General features: G+C 53.0%; 1 protein-coding gene across 1 annotated transcript; it reads left to right on the top strand.

The window, feature by feature from the left end:
• Positions 1-240: 240 nt before the first annotated feature.
• LOC310923533 (boLa class II histocompatibility antigen, DQB*0101 beta chain-like) lies at positions 241-6,002 on the top strand (the record flags this gene model as incomplete). Its single annotated transcript, XM_083885500.1, has 4 exons — positions 241-417; positions 730-999; positions 1,405-1,689; positions 5,947-6,002. Exons 1-4 carry the CDS (start codon positions 333-335, stop codon positions 6,000-6,002), a joined length of 696 nt encoding a protein of 231 aa, XP_083741626.1. The 5' UTR covers positions 241-332.
• Positions 6,003-13,642: the final 7,640 nt, after the last annotated feature.

The raw sequence follows: 13,642 nt of genomic DNA, 5'->3' as shown, positions 1-13,642 counted from the left end.
TGCGGGTCGGGACTTGCCGGAAAAAAAAAATAAAAAAAAGGTCGCCCTGAAATATTCTAGCCAATCAGAGTGCTTATTGTTGATGACTCACCAGTTGCTGGGTAGAGCTTCTAAAAAACGGGTCGGAAACAGAACCCGCGAATCAGAGCGGGCAATAAACACCTCCAGCCAATCAGTGCGTGCCCCAAATAAGCCCCAGCCAATGAAACTCCGTCCAAAACCACGCCCGACCAATCAGAGAGCGCGTGGCTGATGACCCCGCGCTGCTCCGCGTTATTACTCTCAGTTCAGCTCTGCTGCTTTGGGGCTGGCGGCCCCTCCCGGCGCTGGCCATGGGGCGAGGGGCGGCAGCCGGGGCCGTACTGGGGGCACTGGTGGTGCTGGGAGCGGCCCCGGCTGCGGGCGCGGAGCTCTCGGGTGAGCGGGGGGGACACGGGGGAAAAAGGGAAAGCTCGGAATGGAAGCGGGGGAGGAGGAGGAGGGGAGCCCCGAAAGGAAGAGCGGCGGGGGCTGAGGGTCGGGGGAAGGTGAGGGAGGGGTGGGAGAGGGTGGGCAAGTGGGGAAAGTGGGGAAAGGTGGGTAGGGTGGGAAAGCGGAAGCGGCAGCGCGGGCAGGAGGGTCCCGGGGCGGCCGTGGGGCACAGGGGGTGCGGGGTGGGGATCCGGGGTGGCCCCCCGAGCTCTGGGGGTGTTGGGGGGACACTCCCTGACCTGTGTCCTGCACACCCAGGGGTGTTCCAGATGATGAGGAAGTCCGAGTGTTACTTCATTAACGGCACGGAGAAGGTGCGGTACGTGGAGAGGTTCATCTACAACCGGGAGCAGCTCGTGCACTTCGACAGCGACGTGGGGCACTACTTGGGGGACACCCCCGATGGGGAGAAACAGGCTCGGTACGCGAATAGCCAACGGGAGGACGTGGAGCACAAACGGAGTCAAGTGGACAATTACTGCCGGCGCAACTACGAGGTGTCCGCCCCGTTCCTCCTGGAGCGCAGGGGTGAGCATGGGGCAGAGCGTGTTCCCTCGGGCCCTGCCCTGGCAATGACCCTGGAGCCCCTCAAACCCTCCCTGGGAATCACCCCAGAGCCCTCAGCCCTCCTTGGGCCCATCCCCGGGGCCTCCTGTCCCTCACCGGGACCCCAGAGATTATCCCAGTCCATCTCAGTCCGTCCAAGTCCATGCCCAGACTCCTCCAGTCCATTCCCAATCCATCCTACCTTATCCCTGTCCCTCCTAGTCCATTCCCAGTCCATTCCCAGTCACTCCCAGTCAATCTGAGTCTTTCCCAGTCCATCCCAGTTCCTCCCAGTCCATTCCCAGTCCCTCCCAAGCCCACACCGCCCCTCCCCTCTCTCTCCCAGTGGCCCCCAGCTGATCCCAGTGTGTCCCCGCTCTCTCCCAGTGCCCCCCAGCGTTTCCATCTCGCTGCTGCCCTCCAGCTCGCAGGCCGGCAGTGCCAGAGGCCTGCTGTGCTCCGTGATGGATTTCTACCCCGGCCACATCCAGGTGAGGTGGTTCGAGGGCCAGCAGGAGCTGTCGGGCCAGGTGGTGGCCACCGACGTGGTCCCCAACGGGGACTGGAGCCACCAGCTGCTGGTGCTGCTGGAAACGCCGCCCCGGCGCGGGCTGAGCTACACGTGCCAGGTGGAGCACGTCAGCCTGGAGCAGCCCCTGAGGCGCCACTGGGGTACGGGGGAGCCACTGGCCGGGCTGGCAGAGGCACCGGCGTGTGCTGGGAGCGAGTGGGAGGGAACTGGAGAGATCCTGGTTGAACCTGGGAGAGGGGCTGGGGGCTGTGGAAGGGCTGAGCAGGAGTCGGGAGGATGCTGGGGAGGGGGATGTGGGGTCCCGGGGGTGCTGGTGGGCGCCGGGAGGGAGTTTGGGGGCGGCGGGTGGAAGTGGGAGGGATTGGAGTGAGGCTGGAGGGGCTGGGAGGAGCTGGGGGAGGGGCAAGCGGGGCTGGGGCTGAGGTCGGTTGTGCTGGGAAGAGACTGGGAGGGGTGTGGGGGAGCGGTGGAGGGGCTGGGAAGGGACTGGGAGAGGGTTTGGGGGGGTCGTGGGGTGGTGGGGGGCGAGCGGTTTGGGGCTGTGGGCTGGTGAGAGGGGCCAGGAGGGGCTTTGGTGGGCGGTGAGGAGGGCGGGCAGGGATTGGGAGGTTTCGAGGGCTCCTGGGTGTGCTGGGGGAGACTGAGAGGGAGTTTGGAGGGGCTTGGGATGTCTGTGAGAGGTTTTGGGGGGTCCTGACCCCTCTGGACCCCCCAGAGATGCCGCCGGACGCCGCCCGCAGCAAGATGCTGACGGGGATCGGGGGCTTCGTGTTGGGCTCGGTGTTCCTGGCACTGGGGCTGGGCCTCTGCCTGTGCAAGAAGGTGAGGGGGGGTCCCGGGGGTCGTGTCCCCCCTCCCCCAGAGCGTGTGTGCCCCCCCGGGGCCCCCCAGCCCGGTGTCACCCCCTTTTCTCTGCCCACAGAGCTCCTGAGCCGCCGGCGGCCGCAGCCCCTCCCCGTGGACTCGGGCCCGGCCGGGACCCCCCGCTCCGTCCCCGAGATGATTTTGGGGGCTCGTGTGTCCCCCCAGCCCAGCCCCGTTGTCCCTGTGTCCCCGCCCGGCTGCTCCCAGTGTTCCCAATAAAGCTTTGAAGTTTGCCCTGGTCTCGGGGAGCAGCTGCCCCAGAACCTCCCCCAGGGTCTCCCAGCACAGCCAGAGCCGCTGGGCCTGGGGTCCCCAAAGCCCTCAGCAAGCCCCATGTCCTTCCCAGGAACCCTCAACTCCCTCAAACCCAGCATCCCCCACAGCCCCTAAAAGTTCCCCCATGGCACCGGCCATGTCCCCACATGTCACTGGCCATGTCCCACCCTGTCCTCACCCGTGGCTGTCTCCCCACAATGTTTCCATCCCTGTCATTGTCCCCCACATCCTCATCTGTACCTGTGTTGCCCCGGGTCCCCATGAATGACCATGTACCCCCCAAATATCCATGTGTCCCCATGTCACTCTCCATGTCTATGTCCCCTGTCATCCCAACCATGTCTTAGTTCCATGTCTTTATTTTTACCACACTGTTGGATATTTTAAATGAAGAGAAAGGAAAAGCAAATGAAGGCCAAAAGAAAAGGATTTCCCTGTCTGTGCCAGCTGAGGATCCACATGCTTAGAGGGGAGGGAAGTACCATTTTTGGAGGGGTTTCTCTCGGGGTTAAATCTGGTTGTTTCCTCACCCGAGATTCCAAGGCTGGCTGGTGGTTCGTGTGGGCACGAAGGGAGTGATTTTCCCTCTGGACCTCTGAAGGATTTAGGGTCTGTTGTCTGACTCTGTGTCTCTGTGTTCTGTGCTGAGCTCGGTGCTCGGTGTTCGGCGCGAGAATGATGAGGAGTCTCAAGGTCTTGGTTTTCTGGTTTCTCGCGTTGTTTATTAGTTCTTATCTTACAATTCTCTGTGTCTGGCCAAGATGTTCACAGCAGCCTGGACACGAGGTGACTCCCCTTCCCCTGTGTCCTGCCATGATGTCCACTGCAGCTCGGACACAAGGCGACTCCCCTGTGCCCGGCCATGGTGTTCTCAGCAGCCTGGACACGAGGTGACTCCCCCTGTGATGGGAGGTCACTGCCTCTTATACAGATAACTACGTACCCATTGTTTACAATTCTGTGCCAATGTCTATCACCTGCACTAACAGGGTCATGTCTACTCTGATCCAATCCACTGAAACTATTTTGTGCCCACGTCACTGCAGACAATGGATGCCAAGGGAGAAGAAGAAGAACCCAGGGCACCGCCCTAAAATCACCATCTTGTCCCTTTGCATCTACATTCTAAAAATCCATAACTACAAAATCTTCTGCACAGTGATAACTACACTACTCTCAGTAACACCTTTGTGACTTGCAATTCTTCTCTCTGTTGGATGTTTTTCTCATGGACCAAAATCAAAGCCTGTGTCTTCCTGGGCTCTGTGCCAGGCAAACCCCCCTGCACAGACCCCAGACCCTCTTTTTTGGGTCCCAGGCCTCTCTACCGAGGTCTGTGACTTCCCAGGGCGCCCAGAGGGATGTCCTGGACTCCAACATCTCCCCGCTTTGTTTTCACCAAAAAACACCTCTTTGGCTGCTTTGCCATATGCATTAAAGCAAACACGACTTGATCATGAGAAGAATTACAAGTCTCAATAAAATACATACAATTTTTTTTCAAAATTTTCTTCCACAACCGTGAAAGGTTGAAGAAATCAAACATGCCATTCATCCGTGATCTGGTTTCTTCTCTGAGTTTGTTCACTCCATTTCCCAACCGCTCTGTGCTCTCGTGAATTGATTCTGAACCATCTGAGAAATTCATGCAATACAGAAGGAAAAGAAAACGCAAGATATAAGTCCTTGCACGCAGAATGAAAGATGTCTGCAGTCTTGACACTGGTTCACATCTGCATGCTCTCTCCTCTACTCTTGAAGCCGTCAGAGCTTCTGCGCTTGACATGATTTCCACACTCTTTGCAGAAATTCACTTGTGCTCTGTATCTGCAGAAACAAAAGCTGCTTCTTTGCCATAGGTTAGTAAAAAACTGTACTTTGATGGAAAACGCACAACTCTTGTTCAAACCTGAAATGCATCAGGAAAAGTTTCACATGCAACATCTGTGCTTGTTGATGAACACATCTCTCCTCTAGTTAAAGCCAAAGTGTGGCCAAAACCCTGGCCTTATCTAGAGTGATATCCTTTAATACATTTTTGGAACAAAGCCTCTTAACAACAACAATTATGAAATGCTTAAACAACTAAAGAACATAAAGAATTTTGAAATGTATCATGATACAATTCACAGTACTTATTACTTAAAACTTATTATCTTAAACTTGTCTTATTTTACCAACTTATCTTACTTATTACCTTATTATTTTAACTTATTTATTATCTTAACTTTAACTTACTTAACTTAAAACTTAACTTATTCTCTTAAAGCTTATTCTCTTATTTATCTTATGTAAAAACTTAATATACTTAACTTATTTAACTTATCTTAACATAAAATACACTTAAAACCTACATACAATAAAACTTTAAATTTATAGAATATAAATCTATCACTTAAACTTTATCAATCCTTATCTTAAATTCAACTTTGCCTACTTAACAAATCTTAAACTTAAAACCACATAGAAATCACTTCTAATGTCAATAGAATATTAAAACACAAATCAACTTGGATCCAAATACATCAACACTATAATCAAAAATCCTTTTCCATGTCATGACAATAGATCTTTTGCTCCTGATCATGCAGCTGCTTTGCAAACATCCAATGATTTCCAGATCTCTGCTTCTGAATTCAGAAAACCTGTAACTTTAATTGAATTATTATTATTTTGCCTGAATGCAGCCCCTCCTAAACCCGAGGGTTTCTGTCATCTCAGGCGTCCCTCCCTGTCCTGGATGAGGAGTGGAGACCTTAAAACTCTTGTGCAGCACATGATCCCTGTGCAGCCCTGCCTAAGAAAAGCCCTCCCTCTCCTGGATGAGGAGTGGAGACCTTAAAACTCTAAGAAAAGGGTAAAGCCAGCATGTAGCCGAAGGATAAATGAAGAAAGGGTGTGTGCAGTGAATTTAAGGGAAACCTGGCTACCTTTTGCTGAAAGGAAAACTTGAGGGAACTGGACTGACAATGTCAAAGTGCCGCTTGTGGGCGGGGTCAGGCTCACAGCACTCGCTCTGAGGGGGTGGCGCCTTGGAGAAACTCTCCGCCCTGGCCACGCCTCCTCCCTGCTTGCTCTGCCTTTGCCTGCCCCGGTCCTGCCTGCGCTGGCACCACCTGCCTCGGCACTGCCTGTGCCGCCCCGGCGCTGCCCGCGTCTCGCTCTCTGTCGGGGTTTGTCCCGCCTGGAGCGATCCCACTGCTCCAGCTGCATCCCACTCGCTCTCTGCCTGCCGCAAGGCCTTCTGGGATTTGTAGTTTCCTGCTTTGCACTTGCGCCGTCCATCTTGACTCTGTGTCTGCACATGCGCTAACCGCAAGGCTTTCTGGGGTTTGTAGTTTCCAACTCTCTGCTCTCTCTGCCTGTCCCGGCTCCTCACTCGCGCTCCGCGACACAGGCCCTGCTCCGCCCCCGCAGCCCCCGCGCTGTCCCGACACGGGGCACTCCCCGGCCGCCCCCATCGCGATCGCTTTCGCGCGCACACGCCGCAGTGTTATCTCTCACCACTGACGCGATCTGGGCTTGTTTTCCCTGTTTTCCTGGTGTCTCCTCCACTCCCCCTTCCCCCCTCTCTCTGTCTGTCCCTGGGCTGAAGGGGAAAGGGCAGTGGAAAACTTTCAGGCTGTGTCTGAACGCGCTGTGTCTGAGGGGGCTGCAAAGACTCCTGGATGCACTTTGTCTCACCTCTCCCTCCCCCACTGCTGCGGCAAGTGTCCCGTGCTCACGGAACACGCCTCCAAAACAAGCATGTCCTTATCTCGGGATGGATTAGAAGTTTTGACTTTCCCGAGACGAATTTCTGGGACTGAATTCCTGAGGACTGTGGCGAACCCAGGGAAAGTTGATGACTTTTCTGTGCTAAACTCAAGGAGATCTGCTGACTCCCCTGTCTCGAGGGTTTTTTTACCTCCCTGCGGTAATCCTGAGGGTGCTGGTATCTCTCCTTTCCTATTAAAACTCAGAGGAGGCTGATGGCTCTCCCCTTCCCCACCTCCTGTAAGAGGTGTATGAGACCCGTCTGCTGATAACAGACGACAGGACCTGCCTGGCTGCCGGCCAGCAAAAGAACCCGCTGCTCGCTGCTGGCCACAGACAAACCCCGTGCTGGCTGCAGGCCAGCTGGTAAAGTGTTTCTTCCTCCCTCCCCGCTACACTGCTGCTGCACGGAGAAGGTTTTTCCCTTATTTTTCCCGGGAGAGGGTCTCCTCCCGTGTTCTAAATTTAACTGTTCTTACCAAAATCGAAGAATGCAGTGCAGGTGTTCTCAAATTCAGTTCGGAGGTTTCCTGATCACCGACCTGCAGATTTCAGGAGATGAGTCCTGGGCCCTTGGGACTCGTCGGTCCGAGGTGAATTTGCAATCCGCTGCCGTCTCTGGTTAGAGATTTCTTCCCCTGTCTTCTCAGCTTGTCTTCTTTCCTTCAGAGGTTTTGCTGTGTCCACTGGAAAGCACCGATTCTGCCCACACCTGTGCCTGTTCGTGCCCGTTCGTGCCCATCCATGTGCCCACTCGTGTGCCCACCCAGGGACGCCAATTCTCGGGGTTTAATCCGGTTGTTTCCACCCGAGATTCCAAGGCTGGCTGGTGGCTCGTGTGGGCACGAAGGGAGTGATTTTCCCTCCTGACCTCTGAAGGATTTAGGGTCTGCTGTCTGACTCTGTGTCTCTGTGTTCTGTGCTGAGCTCGGTGCTCGGTGTTCGGCGCGAGAATGTTGAGGAGTCTCAAGGTCTTGGTTTTCTGGTTTCTCGCGTTGTTTATTAGTTCTTATCTTACAATTCTCTGTGTCCAGCTAAGATGTTCACAGCAGCCTGGACACGAGGTGACTCCCCTTCCCCTGTGTCCGGCCATGGTGTTCTCAGCAGCCTGGACACGAGGCGACTCCCCTTCCCCTGTGTCCGGCCATGGTGTTCTCAGCAGCCTGGACACGAGGCGACTCCCCCCCTATGTTGGGAGGTCGCTACCTCTTATACAGATAACTACGTACCCATTGTTTACAATTCTATGCCAATGTCTATCACCTATACTAACAGGGTCATTTCTACTTTGATCCAATCCACTGAAACTATTTTGTGCCCACGTCACTACAGAAGATGGATGCCAAGGGAGAAGAAGAAGAACCCAGGGCACTGCCCTAAAATCACCATCTTGTCCCTTTGCATCTACATTCTAAAAATCCATAACTACAAAATCTTCTGCACAGTGATAACTACACTACTCTCAGTAACACCTTTGTGACTTGCAATTCTTCTCTGTGTTAGATGTTTTTCTCATGGACCAAAATCAAAGACTGTGTCTTCCTGGGCTCTGTGCCAGGCAAATCCCCCTGCACAGACCCCAGACCCTCTTTTTTGGGTCCCAGGCCTCTCTACCGAGGTCTGTGACTTCCCAGGGCGCCCAGAGGGATGCCCTGGACTCCAACAGAGGAGGATGGGAGGCTGCTGATATGAGAAATGTACATGCACATGAAAATTCAGAATTTTGGCAACATAAAATGTGCTTCAACAGGTGAATGGGAGAACAGAAATAGTTACAGCTTATTTAGCAGTTTTGTACAAGTAGAGAAACAACTTGTGCCAGAACACACAGGAGTGTAACTTGTAAGGAAGGACCAATTAACAAAATACACAGGAATTTAGTTTCTAGGTTAAAGCCATGGAGATAAGATTTATATTATTAAAACTCAGTAAAGAGGGACTTAGGTATTGTGAAGACCCAATAAAAAAGAACAAGTTGATTAAGAAACCAGCAAGAACCAGGCTCCTGATTTTGGCCAGGACAAACTGTCCTGGGAATTAGCATTACCTGACAGGGCAATACATGCTCCAAACCAGGGGATATCTCCTGCAAACCCTGTGCACCTGCTCAAGACAAGGTCCAGGTTTAAATACACGTTGATCCCACAAATCCACACCTCACCTGCCCATTCCCTGCCTTCTCTCATTCGTGCTCTAATTAGAGCCCACCCGTCCTGGTGGTTGTGAGCTGGGGCCTTGGGAGGAAGGCTGAGTCTTCCTCAGGCTGATCTTTGCTTCAGGGCAGGCGCAGTGGAGGTTTGGCTGTTTGTCAGGTCACTTTGCTCTTGCCAAAGATTAGGAGCTAGATTTTGCTGGATTCAAGCCACAAACTCTGCTTTATCGATTTTTGACAAATACCTACTTGTGAGTTTCAATATTATACATCTTACCTGTAAGACTTCTACCTTTAACTACCCAACAAGCAAGTTTAATAGCTAACCTTCTCAGTACAAGATGCTTCGATACTTCCACAAAATTACCAAAAGATAATTCGAAAATTCTGTATTTTTATATTCATAAACATTCTCCGTACCAGTTAAAAAAAAACAAAAACAAAACAAAGCAGATTGTGGGGGGGGGGGGGCACATGTGAGTCATTCAGTGGCTGCTCTGGAAGAGAAGCTCCATTCCAGGCAGCCAGGAGAGGAGCTTTAGAAATGCAAATTAACACTGCTGGGGAAAGGTGGGGACAGTGCACCAGGCTCTTCTTGCCTGCGGGAGGAATTGGGCTGATTCCCTCTGCCCCTCAGCCCAAGCTCTGCCTGCTTGCACAGATGGAATTGGCACAGCCAAAGGCAGAGCCCACAGGGAGGAGATCTGACTCTGCAACACAAATTGCTTCAGCTGCAAAGGGAAACAGCCAGTGGAGAATGGTGTGAAAACTTCACTACAACAAGTGGGGGGAATCATCCCTCTCCCCACTCCAACATGTGCTGGCACTGTCTGTGTCACACAGGGAGCATCAGACCACTGGGCTGTTTGTGCTACCACAGGCTCAGAGAAATCACTTGGGAATCCAAGTCTGGGATGATTTAATTAGAGAAAAGAGATCAATTGATGCAGCCCTGGGTTAAAGGAATGCTCTTTCTCCTCTGTTGTGCTACAGCAACTCTCATCTTTGGGCCCTGCACCACACCTTGCTGAGGGCAGCTCATTCACAGCTGAGAAAGGGGATGCAGGTGGCAGCCAGGCCTCCTGAGCCACACACGGCTACAAAAGGACAGGAACTGTTAAAAATGACCCGATAATATTGGCTTTGACATTTGTGCATTAGTCTTTATATGTGGTTATTGATTTCAAGTGCAGTGGAATTTATAATCCCTTTTAGCTGCCTGTTAATAAAATTTATTTCTCATTTTAGTATGCACAGTAAAGCCCATGGAAATAGTAGTGTGATGAGTGTTATGTTGATGTATTCACCTTACAGCTTATAGAAATAATTATGTGATGAATGTATTGTACCACAGGCCTTAGCAAAATATAAAATGTTAAAATACTTCTTGTAACCGAGAGAACTGTGTAAAGCAATTAGGTTGTTTCCCACATCTGCTGACTGACCTCTCCAAGTGATAAGGGTGACACCAACCAGAGCACGGGAGAAGAATTAGAGAAGAATTTGTTACCTGTTCAGTATCTGGGAAGTGTGAAACAACAGGATGAAGCCACAAGAAGAAATAAAATATATTGACCTGATCCACAGGATGTTATTTAGATAAGCCAGAACAGAAACCCAAAATAAAGCAAAGTTTCTATAACAATGAAAGCTACCGAGAATATTTGAATAATGCATGAAACTCATGAACATGTATGTGCCTTAGTAAAGTAACAGTACAGAGATAACACTGTCTTAACGCACCCACGGGTCCCTTGGCTGATCACCAGGAACACCCAGCGCTGGACATGGAACTGGTTTGTCCCTTATTGAACTTTTGAAAAATATTCTAAGACTGAATATTCGTTTTTCTCAGAATTGAGGTCACTGACAATAATCCCAAACCCAAAGAGGACCCAGCAAGAAAAAACAGAGTCAACGAGTGAATCTGCTTGGAGACAGGGCCGGGGACTGGGAGATAAGGGAGCAACGGGAGAATCCATCAGTTTCAGAAAATGTTCCTCATTGACACGGACTGTGCTCAGCCAAGGCCCTGCGAAATTCCTGAACACGGAGAAGAAGAACAAAGACTGAGCAGAGCCGTGAATATCGGATGTTACACAAAAGGGGGGCGCATATTAACGAGGACATGCAGGAGGCGGATCGGGAAGTCGGAAGTTTCCAAGGACCTTCGCCACGGGGCAAAGGGACAGGGAGATGCAGAAGGGAAAATGAGGAGAAAAAGGAGGCCGCGTCCTACAACAATTGGAGAGACCCCCCGGCAAAGGCCGCATGGCCTCTCCCTTTGTTCAGGAATAAAGTCACTTTTACAGGACTCCTCGGGCTCCTGTGGGGACACAAACCTCTGGCCACCTCTGGGAATTTTCCCGCACAGCCCCCCCCGGGGACAGGGCGGCCACCTCCGTCCTCCCCACAGGAACCGGGACGAGCCGGCGCTGCTCCGGCAGCGGCTCCTGCCGAGGCAGCGGCGGGAAGGAGAGCGCGGGCAGCCGCTCCCGCAGCGCCCTCAGGCCACGGGCAACACGGCGCCGACACGGCACAAGGAACCCGCCGGAGCCCCCTGCCGCCCCCTCCGCCCGCAGCCAGCCCCGAGCCCCGGCAGAACCGAGCGCGGCTCCCACCTGCGCTGGGGCCGCCTCCGAGCTCCGCCAGTGCCGCCTCACCGGGCTCCGGCCGCTGCCGCCGCTCCCGGGCCCGCACACGCGCTCCCACAATGGCGCCTCTGCCCAGCCACGGGCGCCCGGGGGGCGGCCCCGGCAACGGGCTTGGCCCCGCTCCGCCCAATCAGCGCGCGCCCACAACCGGCACTGACGGCACAATCAGCCAATGGCGGCGAGCGAGGCCCGGGCTGTGCACACGGCCCACACCCGCCCCGCGCTCTCAGGCCCCGCCCCCGGGCTGTGGGAGGGGAAAGCCGCAGATGAGGAACCGCCCTGGGACGGGCCCGGGCCCGAGGCGGGATTGAGCTGGAAACACAAACAAAGTTCTCCGCACCTCCCGGCCCGCCTTTCCCAGCCCTGCGTGTTCGCTGCCACCGCCTCCGAGGAAAGCCCTCAGTTCTCCCGGCCCTAATGAGGAGCATCAGTGCATGGCTTTGATTTCGCCAAAAAAAAAGGGAAAAGCCCCAAGGCCCTTGGGCTGAGTGGAGGAGGGGGGAGATTTCTGGCAGAAAACTCCCAAAGTCGTTTTTTCCCAGAGTTGGCAGTTTGCCCTCGTGGTCCCTTGTGTATGACCGGAGCTACGATTCTTTCAGCAATTTCAAAGTCTCCCTCTTTTAGTGCTTGTGGTTTTAACTTCACCCAGTGGTCATGAGGGTCGGGGGGTATAAATCAGGTTCTTTGTCAGGATCAATAGGTCCAGGATCAAAGGGATCCTCCTCTGGACCATCTTGATCACTTTCCTCGCTGTCACAGTCGGCAGTGAAAAGCCTCACGGAGCTCAAAAACACTTTTTTCCTGGGCAGACATTCCTTGACCCATCGTCCCCTGCAGCAGCTCACCTCCAAAATCCCAGAGTGTTGGCTCACCTCCCATCTCTGGAGGGGTTCCTTTTGCCAGCTGTCATTCCTGCTTCTTTCAGCAGCACTTTGTTCTGCAGGGCTCTGTCACACGGGGCACCATTTGACGGCGATTGACAGAGGGACATGGACTCCATGGGGTGCAGGCATGAGGCCGTTTATTGATACGCCTGGCTGAGTTTATATACCCTTTCATTATATAACAGGTACTATTGCCAAGTACATTGCTTTAGTCATGCCTCGCACTAACTAACACAGGTATGTGCTGTCTCATCTCAGTCCTGCTTGCTAAGCACATCTTGTACCAAGCACATCGCTGTCTCTTACATTCCTTTCTCAAACTTCTGCTTTCGGTTGCCAAGGCTTGCGGCCACCTGATGCTGACATGTCCATTTGTGTCATGAGCTGAGCAGTGCTCCCACCTCGGCTCTCTGGCTGTATTCCCACAACTGGGCAGGTTTTTCCCTTGCATGGAGCCTTCCCCGTGGCCCTTCTGGCCTTCCCCAGGCCCCTTCTGCCCTCCCGCAGAACCCGTGGCATTTTCCACCACACACAGTTTGTGACCCAGAGTCGGCTGCAGCCGAGAAGGCTCCAAGCAGCTCCTTCCAGGCTGACTCTGCAGGTGCCGAGGCTGCTCTGGGCTCTGCCAGGGCTCTGCTGGGGCTCAGCTCTGGGCAAGGCTGGGCCCCCTCTGCCCTGGCATTGCTCCAGGCAACTGAGTCGCAGGGGGAGAAGGAGGGACATGTCAAGGGAGTTGAGGTTTAAGGGAGTTTTTATTCACAAAGCCTCCTGTAGGATCATCTGTGGATGGCGGGGAGAGGGAACTCTGCAGAGCTGAGACATTCTAGAACACGTGGGTTTATTGCAAGGGTGGTGGGTAAAAAGGGACTGCCTTCAGCCACCAGCCTCAGCTGAAGGGAAGTCCCAAAGAGAGAGGGAGAGAGAGAACAAGAGGGTAAGAGGTAAGAGAGGTGGCAGGGGTCAGAGCACAAGGGGCAGGAGCTGAGAGAGGGGGTGCAAAGAGAAAAGGGAGCAAGACAGAAGGGAGCAAGAGAGCCAGAGGGCAAGGTCCTTGTTCTAGTACATTATGTCTCCTTTTGTGTTGAATATTCTAATTTACACTAACCAACCAGTACAAGACACAAAATCCTATAGAATCTACATACAGCCTGTAGGAACTACTACTTTACCATACTGTGTTACATTTTCAACTCTAAAACTACTCTTCAGACTTTTCTCTTTTGCTACCTTGACCTTTGGATCCCTCAGCCAGCAGTAGGGTATTGTTCAATCAAAAGGGATTCCCCTTCAGCTGGTTAGGCTATTGTTTTCAAGTGATATAGTAACTAAGGCTCGGTATCCTACAACTCAAAGCAAGCTTTTATTTCTATTTCGATTATAGGATTCATATTTTCAGAATCTTTTGCTAAGCAATCATATTTGTAAGGTTTCCCTGATTCATCTTCCCCAACAGCCGCCATAACAAACAGGGTGTCATAACAACCATAACAAACAGGGTGTCCTAACT

Source organism: Zosterops lateralis (assembly GCF_965231275.1).
Source record: "Zosterops lateralis genome assembly, contig: HAP1_HAP1_SCAFFOLD_96, whole genome shotgun sequence".
In the NCBI taxonomy this organism is placed as follows: Eukaryota; Metazoa; Chordata; class Aves; order Passeriformes; family Zosteropidae; genus Zosterops; species Zosterops lateralis.
The sequence above is the reverse complement of the archived record's forward strand: the minus strand, read 5'-3'. Positions and strand labels throughout refer to the sequence as shown.